The 21,636-nt window shown below is 43.2% G+C and overlaps 2 protein-coding genes and 1 non-coding gene across 3 annotated transcripts; 2 read left to right on the top strand and 1 right to left on the bottom strand.

The window, feature by feature from the left end:
• Positions 1–2,120: 2,120 nt before the first annotated feature.
• LOC125538943 (stress response protein) lies at positions 2,121–4,452 on the top strand. The gene is made up of 5 exons (XM_048702257.2): positions 2,121–2,396; positions 2,597–2,698; positions 3,479–3,623; positions 3,742–3,788; positions 3,962–4,452. The coding sequence occupies exons 1-5, from the start codon at positions 2,307–2,309 to the stop codon at positions 4,169–4,171; spliced, it is 594 nt and encodes a 197-aa protein (XP_048558214.1). The 5' UTR covers positions 2,121–2,306; the 3' UTR covers positions 4,172–4,452.
• A 780-nt stretch (positions 4,453–5,232) lies between these two features.
• On the top strand, positions 5,233–5,306 carry TRNAV-CAC (transfer RNA valine (anticodon CAC)). The gene has a single exon. It is a non-coding gene; the product is annotated as a tRNA-Val (tRNA).
• Positions 5,307–5,478: 172 nt separating this feature from the next.
• On the bottom strand, positions 5,479–11,894 carry ELF9 (RNA binding (RRM/RBD/RNP motifs) family protein). Its single transcript, XM_048702256.2, has 13 exons — positions 11,639–11,894; positions 10,867–10,995; positions 10,549–10,772; positions 9,068–9,310; positions 8,894–8,986; positions 8,714–8,752; positions 7,956–8,045; positions 7,764–7,866; positions 7,613–7,693; positions 7,145–7,221; positions 6,928–7,008; positions 6,102–6,193; positions 5,479–5,845 (listed from the first exon to the last, which is right to left on the bottom strand). Exons 1-13 carry the CDS (start codon positions 11,721–11,723, stop codon positions 5,719–5,721), a joined length of 1,464 nt encoding a protein of 487 aa, XP_048558213.1. The 5' UTR covers positions 11,724–11,894; the 3' UTR covers positions 5,479–5,718.
• Positions 11,895–21,636: the final 9,742 nt, after the last annotated feature.

The raw sequence follows: 21,636 nt of genomic DNA, 5'->3' as shown, positions 1-21,636 counted from the left end.
GGCTCGCTGGTCGGTGAGGAGTTGGATGAGATTCATCATGTAATCGAGTTAGTTTTGTTAGGGCTTGATCCCTAGTATCCACTATGTTCTTAGATTGATGTTGCTATGACTTTGCCATGCTTAATGCTTGTCACTTTGGGCCCGGGTGCCATGATTTCAGATTTGATCCGTTTATGAATTCATCATTATATCCATGTTTTAGATCCGATCTTGCAAGTTGTAGTCACCTACTACGTTTATGATCCGGCAACCCCGGAGTGACAACAACCGGGCCCACTCCCGATGATGACCGTAGTTTGAGGAGTTCATGTATTCACTATGTGTTAATGCCTTGTTCCAGTTCTCTATTAAAAGGAGGCCTTAATATCCCTTAGTTTTCAATATGGACCCCGCTGCCACGGGAGGGTAGGACAAAAGATGTCATGCAAGTTTTTTTAATAGAGCATGTATGACTATTTACGGAATGCATGCCTACATTATATCGATGGACTGGAGCTAGTGACGTATCGCCCTAGGTTATAACTGTCTCATGGTGAATATCATCCAACAAGTCACCGACCCAATGCCTACGAATTTGTCCTTATTGATCTTGCTGTGTTACTATTGCTATCATCACTGTTACACTTGCTGCAAATTACTGCTATCACTGTTACTGTTACCGTTGCTGCTGTCACTATTATCAAAACTATCAAACTACTTTGCTACTGATCATATTGCTGCAGATAATTAATCTCCAAGTGTGGTTGAATTGACAACTCAGCTGCTAATACCTTCAAATATTCTTTGGCTCCCCTTGTGTCGAATCTATAAATTTGGGTTAAATACTTTACCCTCGAAAACTGTTGCGATCCCCTATACTTGTGGGTTATCACCGTCGCCCGTAGGTGTCGGGGTCGACAGCTTGGATGTAGATGGAGCGCCCGCCGCGCTGCCCTTCTTCTTGGGTATCATGGCGATGAAGATGTTGATGAAGATGGCACGTAGACTGCTAATTCAGGTCCGCGCAAGCGATTCCCCTGCCTAGCATGCCAAAGATGTCATACATACGATGATTTATGGGACCAACAAAGGCCCCTTTACGGTTCAACTAGGGAGATCGACGAGCACAGAGAGCAGAATCAGCAGGATGTGCGAGGTTTTACCCAGGTTCAGCCCGCTGTGAAGCGTAAAACTCTACTCCTGCTTCATATATTGAGTGTGTTTGAGCTCAAGTACAAGGAGGGCAGCTTGTCGGCAAGGTGTGCGGGAAGTGCAGCTACGCGTGTAATTGAACATGGTGTCGACCTTTTGTAAAGGTAGCCATGCGCCTCCTTTTATAGATGAAGGGGTCACCATAGTGGAAAAACAGTCTTTACACAAGGTAAATAGTGGCTACATCGCCAAATACCTAACTCTGGCGGGTTAGGACAAATGCATTAAATTTGTCGTGAGGTGTCACGCTGGTGATGCTTGCCAGCAATGACCGTCTCTCCTTCTGTGCCATTCGTCCAACTACCTCTTATAATCTTGACACGCCTTTGGAGTTAGGACAACACTAACTTAGAATCTTGACGCTGGTATGTATTTTTTTCCTAAATGAATTTGACACCTTCTTGACCATTAGAACTGAGAGTTTAAAGTTAGTATTGTTCAGCCAAATTAATTCACTCGGATCATAACCCATGTCTTGAGCTCACACCACGGTCCTCAAATGTCAACCAACAAACTTTAATTCATACGAAGCAATGTTTTCTTTTGTTGCAACACACGCACATTTATGCTAATATAAACAAAGAAGAGATGCGCCCTTGCTCAATCCGACCTGAGGAAATATCATGTGCTACCAACGTTTAGGTGATACCGTAATACGGGCTCTTGGTAACGTTGGATATCAAATCAAACGGCTTCTGTGAGCTATTAAACATTTTACAGAAAAATCATCCAAGAGTCTTGAAACTGCGTGCAGGTACAACAACTCCTCATATGCCGTCGGATCTGAGATCCAACGGTTCAAACGCCCGTATCATGATAGCATATGAAGACCGGTATCCAGCCATCCAGTTCCGATCAGACGGTAGACACGCGGCCGCAGCAGCAGCACGCGGGCGGAGAGTTCCTCCCACAGGCCAGAGCCAGAGGAGGGGAGGCCTTCCTTCCCCTTCCCCCATCTTCTCCTTTACCTTATCGGCGTCATCGCCATCACCCGTCATAACTCGCGGCCGCACGCGTCGTACCAAAAGGAGGGAGGAAAAAGGGATCTCCACTCCACTCCGCCTCCCCCTCCGCCTCGCGCGGTTCCAATCTGGTTCCCGGACCAGCAATCGACGATGGGGAAGAACCAGGCGTACAAGGCGATGCAGCGGGCGCGGCTGGGCTCGTCCTCCGGCGCCCCCGGCGAAGGGGAGGAAGACGGCATGGTCGGTCCCCTTCCTCACCCCCCTTACCACAGATCCTTAATCCCCCCTAGTTCCAAGCTCGCAGCAATCCATATCTGATTGCTCCGCCCGCAAACCCTATCTAGATCTGCCGGGACGTCCATGGCGAATCTTGCTGCTTGTAGATGCTTTTTTTTTCCTTTTGATGATGAGGGGACTTTTACTAACGAGGGCCGTCACAGACGGACGGTTCATTTCATTCTCCAGAGTGGCACGCGGCGCGCTTGGCCAGCCTCAACAAGACCCACACCCTCACGTGGGAGGAGTTCAAGAAGAAGCAGAAGGTATGCGCGGCCTCGGCTTGCTCTCTGCTGGCTTTTGTTGGTGGATTTAGTTTCTTCGCTCTGTAATTTTGGCCATGATTTTATCCATGCTGCTGCTTAAGCTCTGCGATGTGCTATTTGTGCTCCTATTTTATGTTAAATGTATGATGGAAGCTGAATTTCAGGCATACTGCCTTGTATGTGATGCCCAAGTTTGTTTTGGCCTGGTGTGGAATGGCGATTGACTTTATAGTGCATATAGCAACGAATTAAGCTACGTTGTAGCATAGGAGGGAAATTAGCAGCCTGAACTTTGGCAGTGGAAGCTTGGTCCTGTGCCACCCAGGGTCTAGTCGTCCTTCCTCTGGTTTGCTGACCTTTGAGTTTCTCTAGCATCGGTTTGCCATCAGACATTAGACTCGTGCTACCGTAAAAGGTAGTACAACCATTTGTCAGTGGCACACCCCTTATTGCAGCCATCCACGATAGTTTACCTAGCTTCAGAAGTCTAATGATGCCATTTACTTGGTTTTCACTTGTTCTCTTTGATAAATAGCAACTTAGACGGAGTATGTATATGCTGATTCCAAACAGATCAACCTAGGTCCGCATTAGTCGGGGTGGGGTTTACTTGGCAAAGCTTTATTGTTTTCTGCATTGACTCCACATGGTTATTGGCTTACTAGTTAGCACTATAGATCAGGCTCAGCCTTTTTGTACTTATAAGGTCACTGTGTGGCTATAATAGTTATCTATTATCAGTACCTTCATAGTAATTAATGATGCTCTTGTCCCCTATAGGACGAGGAGCTAAAGAGAGGTGAGGTGGAGGCTGACAAAGATAAAATGATGAGAGAGTATAGAGCTCAACTGGATGCTGAAAGGGCCCAAAAGCTTGGTCGTGGAAGAGACGTTGTAAAGTCAAAATCATCATCTTCCAAGAAAGGTAAATCAACTTAATGATGTGCTGAACGATGTTTGTTACATTTAGGTCCCAGTAGGTGAACTCTTTCTTAAATATCTATTCCATGTGTTGAGTTTCTGACAAAGAATTATGGATACAGAAAAGAAGGAAAAGGACGCAAAGAAACGGATTAAAAAGAGGAGGAAGGTATTACTCTCAAATACAAATGTAATAATTGGCCACATTATGATGAATGGAAAACACCAAAAAGTATCCGCTATATAAATGATTCTAGATATAAGCATTTTTTTACCTTCTCCTGTTGGGATGAATTTGGGAAACAAAAATGGTCCTACTTGCTCACTTCTGCATTCTTACAGCACAGAAGTTCGTCAGAAAGTTCCAGCTCATCAGAATCATCAAGTAGTGATGATGAGGACAGGGGTTCAAGAAAATCCCGATCCCGATCAAGATCAAAGCGAAGTAAGAAAGATAAGAAGCACAGGTCCCGATCCAAGCATGCGGGAAGTGACAGCGAGGAGGAAGGCCCTGTTCGCCTCTCGAAATTCTTTGGGAATGCAAAGAATTAGATGCTATATCGATACGCCCAATACCAATTTGCTTGCACCTGAGGTCATATCATTTTGAATCGTCAATTGGTGGGTGTTGATTGTATTCTATTGAGACGACTCTCAGAAGGTTGTGGGAACCAGTTTCCATGTTGTTTCTCAACAGAATGTTCGGTAACTGGAGGTTTAGGTGTTGAACCATTATATGGTATCCTGCAACTTGTAAGAAATATCAAATCATTGTTACATTGTTGTACTTGATGGATAGTGACAGTATTTATATTCGATTTGAACTGCTTTAATTCTTTTCAGAACTTGATATTTATATTTTTTATCTTTGGCTGATCTTTAGATCTCTTTTATGAGAATTGGCTTCTCTGTTGGTGTATTTGCTGTGAGCTATGAAAAATACAGTCCCCTCCGTCTCTATGTTTGATTAAATTCACACAAAAAAAATATTAACACGTAGTACTATATATATACACATGTTCTACCTCTGTAACTAAATATAAGATGTTTTTGCAGTTTCTCTTCAGTAACTAAATATAAGAATTTTTTTTCCCTCAAAAAAATTTTAAGACTTTTTTGCAGTTCATTTGAACGATAGTACAATACAAAATAAGTAAAATATGAAAAAAATATCATAATGAATCTGATGATACTGATTTGGTATTTGTGGATAAACTTGGTCAAATTCAGTGTAGTATGACATTAATTTTTATAAAAAAAGTAGAGGTATTACCTTGCTAACAATTGGCAGAGAAGAAAAAAAGTGTAGCATCCTTGCAAATGAACAAAATTTATCTTTCCCGGTGATTTTTTCTTTTCTTTTTTGACATCTCCCGGTGGCACACTGGCACTGCACGGTGGTGGCGTTCACTTTGTAAAAGGTCAGGTGAAGGATTTTGTATCGCCTTGCTGCTTGGGTTACCAGCAGAGTTTTATTACAAATTTACCTTTCCCGGTGGTGGTGTTCATTCTGTAAAAGGCCAGGCGAAGGATTTGTAACGCCGTGCTACTTGTCTACCAGGAGAAACGTCTTATTATATAAATAGCACGTTAGTTCGCTTGCTTACAACAACGTCTGGGTGGTGTAGTTGGTTATCACGTTAGTCTCACACACTAAAGGTCCCCAGTTCGAACCTGGGCTCGGACAATTATGTTTTTCTTTTGTGCGTGCTGCGTTTTCTCTGTTTGCAATCTCGTCCATTGGCATCATAACGTTCTGCGTCATCTTGGTCTTCGCTGGGGAGGAGATTTTGGCAGTGATGATTTTCTAACAACGGCAGCATATATCATGAGCTGAGCACAACGGGACGATGCAAAAATAAGCAAGTTGTACATGTTAGCATGGCAAAAATGATCAATCTCTGTAACGTAGGAGTATATTAGGACAACGTTTAGCTGATGTAACAACTCCGCTGCTTAAAGCTAACCCAGAAGCAGTCACAGTATGAATAAACGGACAAACAGATGGCCCAGCTGCTCTTTTCTGTTTCGTTGTTCTTGTAAATTTCATGCTATCAGCTACAAAACAGCCCTAAACTGCTGGGTGATCGAAAAACTTCCTATGTAGATTCTTCCAACTCTTCTCCAAAGCGCTCCAGCCTTGATACCTCAGCGTCGTAGTCACGGATCAGAGCGTGTTTGATCGAACCGTCATCCTCGCTCGCGTGTATTTGCTTCCCACCAAACCTGCGCGACAAGGAATGTAGTTAAAAACCCTTCTCCTAGGTAGGAAACCAAAGCATGCACAATCTCAACATCAGCTCCTTCCCTCCTTTCTCCAAAGTGTTCACAAGATAACTTTTTTTTTTCTGACACTTGAAACGAATCTCGCAAATGGATTTGACAAACTCAGGATGCAGACCAAACATAACTATTTTAATGCTTTACCATATCAAAAACCAAGAGGAAAAGAATGGCGCAATGATTTTACGTTAAAACCTACCATCTTCCATTCATCTTCTCTATGCATTTGAGACCATCTTTCCGGTCTTTGAACTTTACCAATACAACCCCTTGTGGATGATTTTCGCAAACCTGCCACAGCAACATGTAAACAAAAGTGGTAAGCTGGAAAAGAGAAAAGAAACCACCAAAACTTACTGGTGGTTAGGCGTTTGCTCAGTTACGGCTCATTCTGGGGATTTTCTATATATTTCATCAATAATCACAACAAAGCTTAACACTAGTTCAGAGAGCCCCACATGGGCAGATGTGAGATCAGATCTAATTTCTGGACAGGTGAAGATAGGAACAAGTAAATGAAACTCGTAGCAGCAGACTCATAGAGCATGGTGCTGAATGGTTTATAAATATACTTGCTACTATATAGTCCTGCTAAAATGAAACACACCAGCCCATACTTATGTGGATTAAAGACCTTGGCTACTCAGCTTGCATACTCTCACCCATTAGTCTGTTTGCCTTTTCCAGACTAAGTAACACATTCTCACAGGACCAGTACCCATATTGCCAGCTTTGGCATCGCAATAAACAAGGATCAGTCAGTTTGGTGTAGAATGCGGATGCAGTTCTCCAGTATGTCTTTCAGAGACTGGTTACACAGGTTAAACTCAAAAAGTGGCAACAGCCAGGAACTTTCGTACTCCAAATGGTTCTTGATCATATCAAGCTTCTATATGATTAGGAAGAAGCACAGCTAAAGAAGCAAACAACTTTTTAACATTCCCTTTTCTCTAATCAAACTAATCTATTTGTTATGATTTTCCTATGATGACAAGTAAAGACATATGAGTGCAATTAAAAAGTACCTTGACATTGTCGATCGGACCAAACTTCACGCATTCCTCTCTAACATCTACCTCAAGTTCAGGAAGAAGGGTTTCATCATTCTGCAATGATCAGGAACTTCATTCTTAATAAAACCGACATGAGCAAAAAAGTTCCTATACCAACAGGAGCTATCTGAAACGACTCATTTGTTCCATACGAAAAGGGCACGTCAAGAATACTTCCATAATTACTTACTCTCAATTCAGCAGGACTGAACATATTCGCCAAAATCACCTGAGTAGGAATCATCACCTTCTTATCATCATGTCCACCTAATAACAGAACATTGTCACAAGAATAAAAATAAGTAAATGGGATTTTGATCTCAAGATAAAGCTAGTTTGCTTGCAAGAAATGCAGATAATAATGAAAAAGTAACTGCTCATCAACCAACGGCGTAATGATAAATGTAAACCCTGCGTACAACCAATAGTTTTTGCAGCTTAATTCTTTTAGGGCTATCTGCTAGTAAGAAAAGATTTAGAAGCACATCATATTATTCTCAACATGACACATCCCTAATTAGCATGAAACATGCAAAGCTTGAACACGACCTACAGTTCGGTTATGTCAACATTGAAGCAACAGAAACTTATCGCTGGGTACACGTATTCAAATCAACCATAATAAAAAAAATTGACATAATTTAAAGATAGAAATTACCCCATCCCAGCATCTTATCTTCAACCTTCTTGCCTTTCTTTTTCTTTTGCTTATCTGCCTTCTTTGCCAAAAAAACGTCACCTGAAGCAGATGAAACCATTAGTAGTATATATTTTGCAGTTCATGTTGCTTTAATAAATTGTGAACTTACCTTTCTGCTGAAATTTGGCCACGCTAACAGTCATTAGGGTCTTACCACCAGGACGGAATGATGTTCCATCCAATAATTGAATTGCTAAAGGTACAGAAGGCTCCTGGATCATTGAAAGAGAAGTACACAGTAAATAAAATTCCGTAGTAACTAATAAGCTCAGTCAATCTGACAAGTTCAGTAAGGCAATACCTTGAGATAGGTCACAAGTGCATCACCCTTTTTCCTGCCTGTTTCCTTGTCAGTATAGATCTTCACTCGGGGTTTCCTTGTCTCTGGATCCTATATCATCACAAACACATTAGAAGTGCATCAGTAGTTCAGTACTCTGAATCTCAGGAACAGAATATTGATTACGAATAAGATAAGAACAAAGCTATCCAAATATAGGATATACTACCTCTGTCCTAAAATATAAGGCGTTTTTGCAGTTCAATTTAAACTGCAAAAACGTCTTTATATTTTGGGACAGAGTAGTACTCCCTCTGTAACTTTTTATAAGACGTTTTTAGAGTCCATGACAGTGTCAAAAAAACGTCTTATATTAAGTTACAGAGGGAGTAGTAAATAAATATCATAATCATGTACAGTTTAATTAATAATCCATCCAAAGATAATATATGGCTAAAATTTTCAATATGACGATATCTACTATCATCAATACCTACTAAAAGTCCAGATAGCTGGAATTCACTAGATTTGACAGTCATGCTGAACACAAACTGAACATCTTTGACATGAAAACGTGAAGATAGCAAGATTCTGAACAAATCAAATTTTGAATTTTGAAACACAGTAGTTACATGCACAAGCAGCAAACATGGATCTGTGAGTGTACTGACTACGGATAAAACCAAGTTTAGGAATGGGAAGACCATCAAGGTTCAAGATGAGAAATCAGTCTGATCAAGTTTAAGCTGTCTCTGCCAGAAATGGAAAAAAATGTATACCTCCTTTATAATTCCACACTTGGAAAATACCTCTACAATCTGCAAACGAAATCCACTATCAGATGTCAGAACTAGTAACTTTTTGTATAGCTATGAACATGTTATAGTTCATTTTGAGAACGGTCTTCCTACGAGGAAAACAAAGAGTAGCCTCAGCTTTTGGAGATAGAAGAAACTTACCTCCTCAGCCGTGACATCTTCAGGTAAACCAGTAACATAGACATGTGTGTTGACTTTGAGATCAAACCAACTTTCTGGAGGTTTCTGAGGTTCCTGCCCAAATAAAAACAGCTTTTAAGAATTAGCTTGTGCAAAACTTATCAAGAAGTCCCTCAAGAGTAACTTGAGAACTACCTTCTTTTCAGTTGGCTTCTCAGACTTCCGCTTCTTTTCTAGTCTTTTATCTACCTTCTCTGGCACTTTGTTTCCTTTTTCAGTTAAAGCATGGTTTTCATCCAATGTGGACGAGCCAGGAATATCTGGTGGTTGAAATACTTCTTCCTCGAGTGCAAAAGTCATGTCTTCAAGTTCATAGTCATCCTTTTTACATGATATGTCATTCTCTCCATTGTTGTCCATTTCACCCGATACATCATTCTGAGAAGGTACACAAGGAATCAGGTTAGCTGATAAACTCTGGTAATAAGGAACATTAAACAAGACGAATAAGAGAATGTGTTTTTCCTATGGAAGAACAGCTGGTGCAATACAGAATACTCTTATCAAAAAACATCACCTAGGCCTAAAGAATAAGGCATTGACAACACTAGCAATGACTGAGGGGAGCTAAATTAGATTCTCAGCTGAACCGCAACTTAGACTACTATTAGTTAAAATAAAAATGTAGTAGCTTTTTTCAGGAATAAAACTTCCACCTAACATTGAAACTAATTTTTGTAAATAGATAAACAAAAAGGAAATGCGACGACGAACGATAAATCAAGAGAAAGTGTGTATGAACTTTAGAAATTGGGTTTCTTCAAAGTGGTTTATGGAAGGGTAAATTTTACGGAAAATTTTAAAACTGATGCAACCAGATCAAGCACATACAATAACTTTGTATTCATAACTTGGTGTAAATATTAGTAAGTTTGGATAGTGTCAGTTATATTTGGGGAGCCACCACAAGGCATCTCTGAGTCATCGTGTATTGAGAGTTACAGGAGAGAGAACAATAAACTCCGATTGGATAGATGTTGATCATCAAGTTGTGAAGGATCACACTGGTTTACACTACAATTCCATTTCCAGAGTTGGTCTGTGAGAGTATGACTTGCTATTGTTTCTGATCAACATTTTTGCTTATTCGGACTCAATACTGAGTTGTTCATTTATTCCTTATGTTCAATCATGAAAGATCGAGCAACCCTATAGAGATCATCCTCTCTAGGTTGATTTATCAATAATAAATCAATGAGAATGTACGCTGTAAAGTTAAAAGAGGCTTCATTTCTCTAAAGTTGCGTATACAAAGGGTATATATCCACACATAGTTTACTTCTTTGAAAGGGTAGCTAGAAGGCTGTTTGGGAGAGAAAGATAGAACTGATACTCATGTCCAGGTTAAAATCTTACCATGGAGCAGGTAAGACTAATAGTAATAGATGGCACAAGCCCATCAGAAAATTTACTTTGACATGAAAAGGCTAAGGTGCCACATGCCATGCAATAAATTTCCCGAACTAACAAGCCCTATACGCTAATAAATCATGTAGCTGAGATAGTCGGTACTTGTTCCACTATATGATTACAGCTAAGTGATCAGAAATCATGAATTTTCATCTGACAATGGTTATCTGGAAAGCCTAGCGTTGGAATAGAAAAGCAACACTTACTTGAGGAACCATTGCCCTCAGAGTACGATCCCACTTGTAGATGGTGCCGTCATCATCAGTAAATTCTTCCACACCATCTGGTGGGGATGCTGGCCGCTCATCGGGATCATCAATGACATGCTCTTTGCTTAAGTCACCATCTGCAGCCTTTGCTTTCAGCCCTTCCACCTCTGACTCAGCTTCTATAACCTCCTTCTGGAATTTCTCGAAATCATCTTCAGTTTCTGAAGAAACCATTTCGAAGAGCGTTAGGAGATACTTGAAAAGAACCATACTGAATTTGCTTTAAAGGGAATGTAGAAAGCCCTAAACTCCTACCTTGTTCAGGTTGATCCTTCTTTGTGACCCCAGAATGCAGCTCTCGAATCGAAGATAGTGGCGTCCATTCACTCCTCCCCTCCGCCCAGAGCATTGTGCTCTCGTTGAGGTACCCATTAGCAAAATGATCTGTACAGGGAGCCAAGTTCCTCAAATCCAGATCACATCGAAAACAGGACGCATAGATCTTCAGAATGTAAAAGGGCTACTAGCTGCCATTCTGAAACAATATGCGCCCACAAAACAGGCAAGCAACCTCACAACGTGACATAAACCCTATCCGGCAACCTGCCAGTGCTAACAACTCATCGATGAGCCAGCTTTGGAGTTAGGAACTACTATAACGCAACAGTGGTGGATAATGCAGTGAATGACACTGTAGAATGATTCATACGCTCTACGGAGAACCCCACAGCACGAATTCAAAACTGCCATCTGGGCTACTACCGTTACTTCCATATCCAAAAAAAGAAGCATCAATTTACTGGTAACAAAGGAAATTGCGAGCTTATGAGTAACACGCCCAATTGACACGATCTAACAGTACCAGGTACTGAGATTTGCACCACCTCACATCCAGACTCTGACACTTGCTTATACTCACAGGAAATACAAAACTAGTGAATAGGGGGCCTTTCGGATTGCAGCAAGGCCGCACGCGAAGTTTCTCTGATTTTGCGAGGATTCAATCCCAGCTTGCGAGTTAACGGCGTCCGCATTTCCACTAGCAGATATAGCGAGAAGATTGGGTGTCGAAGGGGGGAGGAGGTACCTCGCAGCTCTGAGAGCGCGTAGGGGCCGACGTGCTCCTGGCTCGGGCCGAGCACGTACCAGCCCACCTCGCCGCCGCCGTCCATGGACCTCCGCGCGGGGGGAGCGGAGGCTGGGTCCGGAGATTCTGGTCTCGTCGCCGCCGGCGACGCGAAATCCTTTTTCGTGAAGCGACCGCCGGAGAGGGGGAGGAATTTTTTGGGGCTGGGGTTTCCAGAGTGGTCTAGACCTGGGTCGAGCCGGTGCCCTCCGATGGAAGCCGCTGCCGTCCGATCAAGAGGGTTTCACGATCAATGTCGGTCCAGACCATACACGTGTGAAGTTTTTTTTTCCCGAGAATTCATAAACCTCTAAAGCTATCCCGAGAGAATAGTTGCGTGGAAGAGTGAAAATTTAAACGGATTTGCACATTTTTGTCCGGTTGAAATGTAATGTTTTTCATTCAAAATTTTGGTCTGATGATGCGCCACGATTCGTGTTATTTTTCTGTCGCGAGATGAACCAACTTAACATTTTGAGCATGCTTTTCTTATCGGATTTCATGTGAGCCATCTATTATTGGTTGTCTTTCTCTTAATTTTTTGCTTTGAGTTTTTTCACTCGTGGCACTTGCTTGTCCTCTTGTCCATTTTGCATCGTTCGAAGAGAACGAAATAAAGCTACATGGAGAGGTAGGGAGAACTGAAGAGAGAAGCGACTATCTCGTTCTTTTTGCAAGGTGATTCCGGTGGCTTTTTTTGCCAGCGTAAAGTCATGTTGGGTGTAGCGGTTTGTTAGCTCGTTTGCTCATCCCTCTTGTTGCTGCTCCTGAATTGGTCGTGCATGTTCATCTTTAGATCTTTTTTTGGTTTGTTTAGCTCCCCCCCACACACCCGCAATTCCTAGGATTAGTAGGTGTTCATGTGTGATGCGACCTTTACTATCACATTGTTTCAGGCGATTCGTACAGAGGGGTCTTCGTTCGGGTGGTTCTCCTCCGCAGCTCCGCTTGGGTTGGGATTGTTTGATTTTTACGGTTCTTAGCTGTTGAATGGGGCTTATAGTTATAGGTGAATTTGGTTCAGTTGCTTGTGCTCAGCTTGGGGGTAAGATTGTTGGATTCTACTGGTTTCCTAGCCGATGAAGCAAGAATGTATTTTTCTTAGATGCTACTGTGTTATGTGGTCTTTGTGGTGGATGTTTTTTTGTAGTTTTGCATGTTCTGAATATGGTGATTAGGTTTGTTAGTGCTTTTCTAGTGAAAGTTTACAAGGTTTCTATAGTAATTGGGAGGGGTATTGTATTTAACTGGAGTATTTGGTGTGTTGGATAGAATTTATGTATGCATGTAATTGTAGGTTTTGTAATTTGTCATCGTATAGCGATAGGGCTTGGTAGCTACTTTTTTATACTGGATTCATGTGTGGCACTTGCAATGTTCAGTCTGTTGAAGACATCTTGTTCCATTATGTAAGTATTGACTTAATGTGGTGTATTGCTTCTTTTCTTTGTCATGCATCAACATTAAATATAATGTTGACTATGAGATCTCATCGATGGCGGATCTAGGGGGGCAGGCCAGGGGCATGAGCCCCAAATCCTTTGTATACTTTAGCACAATATTGTAACAGTTGCTACAATATACAAAGGGGGCCCGGGGCGGCCCACTGGGCTTAATCCACCCCTGGATCTCATGACCCATTTTTTGTCATATGGTTTATAAGTGCCTATTATAGGGTGCATTGTGGTGTTATTGGTTTTTATTCCTTCCATGTTGGTGTTGTAACTAGTACTTGTGTTTGTATCTTAATTATTTAGTGAGGTGGTTATAAGCGTACGTACCATTGTCGCGAACGTGTACGTACATACTGGTCGGTCGGTCTCTCTGTAACGATGAACCATGGCCGAGCAAGCAGCGGCACATGTAGTAGTAGAGCCCCCGACGTAGCAGTTCAGGCAGTCCCTTCTAAACCATGTACACATACATACATCCACATGCCAAAAAATACGACCACGTACGTACATACGGGCGGGGTCTCGAACGCCTACTCGTGCATACGTACGGCTAGGCCTCATGTACATGGAGAGGCAACGGACGACAACAATGACGTCATGTTCATCGGGCAGCCAACCGGCTGGGTCGAAATGGAGAAACAATGTCATGTTCATCGGGAGGCAACAGACTGGGTCAGAACGCGTCCTGTTCAACAGGAGCCAACCGGCTTGGCGGAACAGCCAAAACGGGGTCTGACGTACCGTGGTACGGAGGAAACGGCCTTCTGTTCGACCGGCTACGGTCGAAACGGCATCCTGTTGATCGGGAGGGGTGTGGCGTACCGCAAAGCGGAGGAAACAGACTTGTGTTGGAGCGCTATGGTCAAAACGGGGGTCTTGTTAATCGGGAGGGGTGTGGTGTACCGCAAAATGGAGGAAACGAACTTGTGTTGGAGCGCTATGGTCAAAACGGGGGTCCTGTTCATCGGGAGGGGTGTGGCGTACCGCAAAACGGAGGAAACGAACTTGTGTTGGAGTGCTATGGTCGAAACGGGGGTCCTGTTCATCGGAGGGGTGTGGCGTACCGCGAAACGGGACTCCACAAGTTACTGTTCACCCACCGTCGGCTTGCTTCAGCCTTCACCTGCATTGTTCATCCACCGCGTCTTCTTCCTGCCTCCACCAGATACTGTTCATCCAGCCCTCCACTGGATACTATTCAACCAGCCCTCCACGGGGTCCTATACATCCACCCCAACTAGCTCGACTGTGGCGGCCTCCTCTCGAGGTCCTGTTCATCCAGCGGCAACGACCTATATACTACCACGGGGTCCTATTCATCCAACCCCCACCAGGAACTGTTTATCCAACCCCAACCATGTACATCTCGACTCGTTCAACCGCAACCCCCACGTTCACTGTTCATCAAGAGGCAGCAGGTTCGATCGGCTTCAGTAACCAGCAGTAGCAGCGATCGATCGCTCGGGTTCAGTTAGTAGCAGTAGCGAAGGAATCACTCGGGTTCAGTTAATAGCCAAGGGATCGATCGCTCAGGTTCAGTAACGTAGCTGGTGCAATTGCTCGGGTTCAGTAAGCGGATGTCTCGCTCGGGTTCAGTTAGAGCCCAAGACCTCGCACACACGCGCGTACGTGTACGAGAGAAACACACAATCCCTCCGTGCATCACTCGGCCCCGACCACCCACCGTAATCGGGAACTCCCCAAAATTTTCCTCGCCCTCGCTTCTACCATGATTTTTTCCGTTATGGACGACCCAAAGAATGTCAAGCAGGTGCGTCTCCAGCCCGCCCAGGACGAAAAACCAATTTTCTGTCATGATTTTTTATCATAGAGTAGGAGTCCACCACATCTATGATGATACTGGGTTTTGTCACAATTATCGTCATAGAAGTGTCAGAAGCATGACAAAAAATATTTCGTTCGGCCCAAAATGTCACGGATGTGTCTTTTTTTGTAGTGCATAGATTACCCCAATGTCACCTCGGGAATCCGCGAGTTGAGTGCCAAAACATACATCAAGTGAATCAATATAATACCTCATTGTCATCACGGGTATCCATATGCAAGACATACATCAAGTGTTCTCAAATCCAATATGCAATCCAACATAACGACACTTCAAAGAGCAAGACTCAATTCATCACAAGAAGGTAGAGAGGGAAGAACACCATAAGAGTCAAATATATTGACGAAGCTCGCGGTACATCAAGATCGTGCCAAATCAAAAACATGAGAGAGGGAGATCAAACACATAGCTACTGGTACATACCCTCATCCCCGAGGGTGAACTGCTCCCTCCTCATCATGGTGGCCACCAGGATGATGAAGATGGCCTCCGGTGATGATTTCCCCCTTCGGCAGGGTGCCGGAACGGGGTCCCAATTTGTTTTTCATGGCTATAAAGGCTTGCGTCGGCGGAACTTCTCATCTAGGGTTCTTTCTGGGGTTTGGGGTATTTATAGGAGTTTTTGGCGTCAGTTTCATATCAAGGGGGTGCCCGAGGGGCCCACAAGCTTGGGAGGCGTGCCCTAGGGGGGTGGGTGTTGGGTTTTGTAGTAATTTCAAAAAATTTCCTACGCTCACGCAAGGTCATGGTGATGCACAGCAACGAGAGGGGAGAGTATGATCTACGTACCCTTGTAGATCGACAACGGAAGCGTTTGGTTGATGTAGTCGTACGTCTCCACGGCCCGACCGATCAAGCACCGAAACTACGGCACCTCCGAGTTCTAGCACACGTTCAGCTCGATGACGATCCCCGGACTCCGATCCAGCAAAGTGTCGGGGAAGAGTTCCGTCAGCACGACGGCGTGGTGACGATCTTGATGTACTACCGTCGCAGGGCTTCGCCTAAGCACCGCTACAATATTATCGAGGACTATGGTGGAAGGGGGCACCGCACACGGCTAAGAATATGATCACATGGATCAACTTGTGTCTCTAGGGGTGCCCCTGCCTCCGTATATAAAGGTTCAAGGGAGGGGGGGCCGGCTGGCCAAGGTGTGGCGCGCCAGGAGGAGTCCTACTCCCTCTGGGAGTAGGACTCCCCCCTTTCCTAGTTGGAATAGGATTCATGAGGTGGGAAAAGAGAGAGAGAGAAGGAGGGGGGCACCGGCCCCCTCTCTCCTTGTCCTATTCGGACTAGGGGTGGAGGGGCGCGCAGCCCAGCCCTGGCTGCCTTTTCTCTTCTTCCACTAGGGCCCACTAAGGCCCATATACCTCCCGGGGGGTTCCGGTAACCTCCCGGTACTCCGGTAAAATCCCGATTTCACCCGGAACACTTCCGATATCCAAACATAGGCTTCCAATATATCAATCTTTATGTCTCGACCATTTCGAGACTCCTCGTCATGTCCGTGATCACATCCGGGACTCCGAACAACCTTCGGTATATCAAAATGCATAAACTCATAATATAACTGTCATCGTAACCTTAAGCGTGCGGACCCTACGGGTTCGAGAACAATGTAGACATGACAGAGACACGTCTCCGGTCAATAACCAATAGCGGAACCTGGATGCTCATATTGGCTCCTACATATTCTTCGAAGATCTTTTATCGGTCAGACCGCATAACAACATACGTTGTTCCCTTTGTCATCGGTATGTTACTTGCCCGAGATTCGATCGTCGGTATCCTATACCTAGTTCAATCTCATTACCGGCAAGTCTCTTTACTCGTTCTGTAATACATCATCCCGCAACTAACTCATTAGTTGAAATGCTTGCAAGGCTTAAGTGATGTGCATTACCGAGAGGGCCCAGAGATACCTCTCCGACAATCGGAGTGACAAATCCTAATCTCGAAATACGCCAACCCAACATGTACCTTTGGAGACACCTGTAGAGCTCCTTTATAATCACCCAGTTACGTTGTGACGTTTGGTAGCACACAAAGTGTTCCTCTGGCAAACGGGAGTTGCATAATCTCATAGTCATAGGAACATGTATAAGTCATGAAGAAAGCAATAGCAACATACTAAACGATCGGGTGCTAAGCTAATGGAATGGGTCATGTCAATCAGATCATTCAACTAATGATGTGATCCCGTTAATCAAATAACAACTCTTTGTCCATGGTTAGGAAACACAACCATCTTTGATTAACGAGCTAGTCAAGTAGAGGCATACTAGTGACACTCTGTTTGTCTAAGTATTCACACATGTATTATGTTTCCGGTTAATACAATTCTAGCATGAATAATAAACTTTTATCATGATATAAGGAAATAAATAATAACTTTATTATTGCCTCTAGGGCATATTTCCTTTAGTCTCCCACTTGCATTAGAGTCAATAATCTAGATTACACAGTAATGATTCTAACACCCATGGAGCCTCGGTGTTGATCATGTTTTGCTCATGGAAGAGGCTTACTCAACGGGTCTGCAACATTCAGATCCGTATGTATCTTGCAAATCTCTATGTCTCCCACCTGGACTAGATCCCGGATGGAATTGAAGCGTCTCTTGATGTGCTTGGTTCTCTTGTGAAATCTGGATTCCTTTGCCAAGGCAATTGCACCAGTATTGTCACAAAAGATTTTCATTGGACCCGATGCACTAGGTATGACACCTAGATCGGATATGAACTCCTTCATCCAGACTCCTTCAGTCGCTGCTTCCGAAGCAGCTATGTATTCCGCTTCACACGTAGATCCCGCCACGACGCTCTGTTTAGAACTGCACCAACTGACAGCTCCACCGTTTAATGTAAACACGTATCCGGTATGCGATTTAGAATCGTTCGGATCAGTGTCAAAGCTTGCATCAACGTAACCGTTTACGATGAGCTCTTTGTCACCTCCATATACGAGAAACATATCCTTAGTCCTTTTCAGGTACTTCAGGATGTTCTTGACCGCTGTCCAGTGATCCACTCCCGGATTACTTTGGTACCTCCCTACTAGACTTATAGCAAGGCACACATCAGGTCTGGTACACAGCATTGCATACATGATAGAGCCTATGGCTGAAGCATAGGGAACATCTTTCATCTTCTCTCTATCTTCTGCAGTGGTCGGGCATTGAGTCCGACTCAACTTCACACCTTGTAACACAGGCAAGAACCCTTTCTTTGCTTGATCCATTTTGAACTTCTTCAAAATCTTGTCAAGGTATGTGCTTTGTGAAAGTCCAATTAAACGTCTTGATCTATCTCTATAGATCTTTATGCCTAATATGTAAGCAGCTTCACCGAGGTCTTTCATTGAAAAACTCTTATTCAAGTATCCCTTTATGCTATCTAGAAATTATATATCATTTCCAATCAGTAATATGTCATCCACATATAATATCAGAAATGCTACAGAGCTCCCACTCATTTTCTTGTAAATACAGGCTTCTCCAAAAGTCTGTATAAAACCAAATGCTTTGATCACACTATCAAAACGCTTATTCCAACTCCGAGAGGCTTGCACCAGTCCATAAATGGATCGATGGAGTTTGCACACTTTGTTAGCTCCCTTTGGATCGACAAAACCTTCCGGTTGCATCATATACAACTCTTCTTCCAGAAATCCATTCAGGAATGCAGTTTTGACATCCATCTGCCAAATTTCATAATCATAAAATGCGGCAATTGCTAACATGATTCGGACAGACTTAAGCATCCCTACGGGTGAGAAGGTCTCATCGTAGTCAATCCCTTGAACTTGCCGAAACCCTTTTGCGACAAGTCGAGCTTTGTAGACAGTAATATTATCGTCGGCGTCAGTCTTCTTCTTGAAGATCCATTTATTCTCAATTTCTTGCCGATCATTGGGCAAGTCAACCAAAGTCCATACTTTGTTCTCATACATGGATCCCATCTCAGATTTCATGGCTTCAAGCCATTTTGCGGAATCTGGGCTCACCATCGCTTCTTCATAGTTCGTAGGTTCATCATGATCTAGTAGCATGACTTCTAGAACAGGATTACCGTACCACTCTGGTGCGGATCTCACTCTGGTTGATCTACGAGGTTCAGTAGTATCTTGTTCTGAAGTTTCATGATCATTATCATTAGCTTCCTCACTAATTGGTGTAGGTGTCACAGAAACCGTTTTCTGTGATGCACTACTTTCCAATAAGGGAGCAGGTACAGTTACCTCGTCAAGTTCTACTTTCCTCCCACTCACTTCTTTTGAGAGAAACTCCTTCTCCAAAAAGTTTCCGAACTTAGCAACAAAAGTCTTGCCTTCGGATCTGTGATAGAAGGTGTATCCAATAGTCTCCTTTGGATATCCTATGAAGACACATTTCTCCGATTTGGGTTCGAGCTTATCAGGTTGAAGCTTTTTCACATAAGCATTGCAGCCCCAAACTTTCAGAAACGACAACTTTGGTTTCTTGCCAAACCATAGTTCATAAGGCGTCGTCTCAACGGATTTTGATGGTGCCCTATTTAACGTGAATGCGGCCGTCTCCAAAGCATAACCCCAAAACGATAGCGGTAAATCAGTAAGAGACATCATAGATCGCACCATGTCTAGTAAAGTACGATTACAACGTTCAGACACACCATTACGCTGTGGTGTTCCGGGTGGCGTGAGTTGCGAAACTATTCCGCATTGTTTCAAATGTACACCAAACTCGTAACTCAAATATTCTCCTCCACGATCAGATCGCAGAAACTTTATTTTCTTGTTACGATGATTTTCAACTTCACTCTGAAATTCTTTGAACTTTTCAAACGTTTCAGACTTATGTTTCATTAAGTAGATATACCCATATCTGCTTAAATCATCTGTGAAGGTGAGAAAATAACGATATCCGCCACGAGCCTCAATATTCATCGGACCACATACATCTGTATGTATGATTTCCAACAAATCTGTTGCTCTCTCCATAGTACCGGAGAACGGTGTTTTAGTCATCTTGCCCATGAGGCACGGTTCGCAAGTACCAAGTGATTCATAATCAAGTGGTTCCAAAAGTCCATCAGTATGGAGTTTCTTCATGCGCTTTACACCGATATGACCTAAACGGCAGTGCCACAAATAAGTTGCACTATCATTATCAACTCTGCATCTTTTGGCTTCAACATTATGAATATGTGTGTTACTACTATCGAGATTCAATAAGAATAGACCACTCTTCAATGGTGTTTGACCATAAAAGATATTACTCATATAAATAGAACAACCATTATTCTCTGATTTAAATGAATAACCGTCTCGCATCAAACAAGATCCAGATATAATGTTCATGCTTAATGCTGGCACCAAATAACAATTATTTAGGTCTAATATTAATCCCGAAGGTATATGTAGAGGTAGCGTGTCGACCGCGATCACATCGACTTTGGAACCGTTTCCCACGCGCATCGTCACCTCGTCCTTAGCCAATCTTCGCTTAATCCGTAGTCCCTGTTTCGAGTTGCAAATATTAGCAACAGAACCAGTATCAAATACCTAGGTGCTACTACGAGCATTAGTAAGGTACACATCAATAACATGTATATCACATATACCTTTATTCACCTTGCCATCCTTCTTATCCGCCAAATACTTGGGGCAGTTCCGCTTCCAGTGACCAGTCTGCTTGCAGTAGAAGCACTCAGTTTCAGGCTTAGGTCCAGACTTGGGTTTCTTCTCTTGAGCAGCAACTTGCTTGCTGTTCTTCTTGAAGTTCCCCTTCTTCTTCCCTTTGCCCTTTTTCTTGAAACTAGTGGTCTTGTTGACCATCAACACTTGATGCTCCTTTTTGATTTCTACCTCCGCAGCTTTCAGCATTGCGAAGAGCTCGGGAATAGTCTTATTCATCCCTTGCATATTATAGTTCATCACGAAGCTCTTGTAGCTTGGTGGCAGTGATTGGAGAATTCTGTCAATGACGCAATCATCTGGAAGATTAACTCCCATTTGAATCAAGTGATTATTATACCCAGACATTTTGAGTATATGCTCACTGACATAACTGTTCTCCTCCATCTTGCAGCTATAGAACTTATTGGAGACTTCATATCTCTCAATCCGGGCATTTGCTTGAAATATTAACTTCAACTCCAGGAACATCTCATATGCTCCATGACGTTCAAAACGTCGTTGAAGTCCTGGTTCTAAGCCGTAAAGCATGGCACACAGAACTATCGAGTAGTCATCAGCTTTGCTTTGCCAGACGTTCACAACATCTGGTGTTGCTCCAGCAGCAGGCCTGGCACCCAGCGGTGCTTCCAGGATGTAATTCTTCTGTGCAGCAATGAGGATAATCCTCAAGTTACGGACCCAGTCCGTGTAATTGCTACCATCATCTTTCAACTTTGCTTTCTCAAGGAACGCATTAAAATTCAACGGAACAACAGCACGGGCCATTTATCTACAATCATACATAAACAAGCAAGATACTATCAGGTACTAAGTTCATGATAAATTTAGGTTCAATTAATCATATTACTTAAAGAACTCCCACTTAGATAGACATCCCTCTAATCCTCTAAGTGATTACGTGATCCAAATCAACTAAACCATGTCCGATCATCACGTGAGATGGAGTAGTTTCATTGGTGAACATCACTATGTTGATC

This window comes from Triticum urartu, chromosome 2A (genome assembly GCF_056163025.1).
Source record: "Triticum urartu cultivar PI428250 chromosome 2A, HENAU_Tu73, whole genome shotgun sequence".
NCBI lineage: Eukaryota > Viridiplantae > Streptophyta > Magnoliopsida > Poales > Poaceae > Triticum > Triticum urartu.
Note: the sequence above shows the minus strand (reverse complement) of the source record. Positions and strands in the feature narration are given on the sequence as shown.

Bases quoted from the DNA above. Each gene is read 5' to 3' on its own strand.
- LOC125538943 (XM_048702257.2), top strand. From the start codon at position 2,307: ATGGGGAAGAACCAGGCGTACAAGGCGATGCAGCGGGCGCGGCTGGGC. The intron at 2,397-2,596 runs GTCGGTCCCCTT...GGGCCGTCACAG, and splicing joins AAGGGGAGGAAGACGGCATG to ACGGACGGTTCATTTCATTC. The intron at 3,624-3,741 runs GTAAATCAACTT...TTATGGATACAG, and splicing joins ATCATCATCTTCCAAGAAAG to AAAAGAAGGAAAAGGACGCA.
- ELF9 (XM_048702256.2), bottom strand. From the start codon at position 11,723: ATGGACGGCGGCGGCGAGGTGGGCTGGTACGTGCTCGGCCCGAGCCAG. The intron at 9,311-10,548 runs GTAAGTGTTGCT...GTACCTTCTCAG, and splicing joins TGAGGGCAATGGTTCCTCAA to AATGATGTATCGGGTGAAAT. The intron at 7,694-7,763 runs GTAAGTTCACAA...CATCTGCTTCAG, and splicing joins GGCCAAATTTCAGCAGAAAG to GTGACGTTTTTTTGGCAAAG.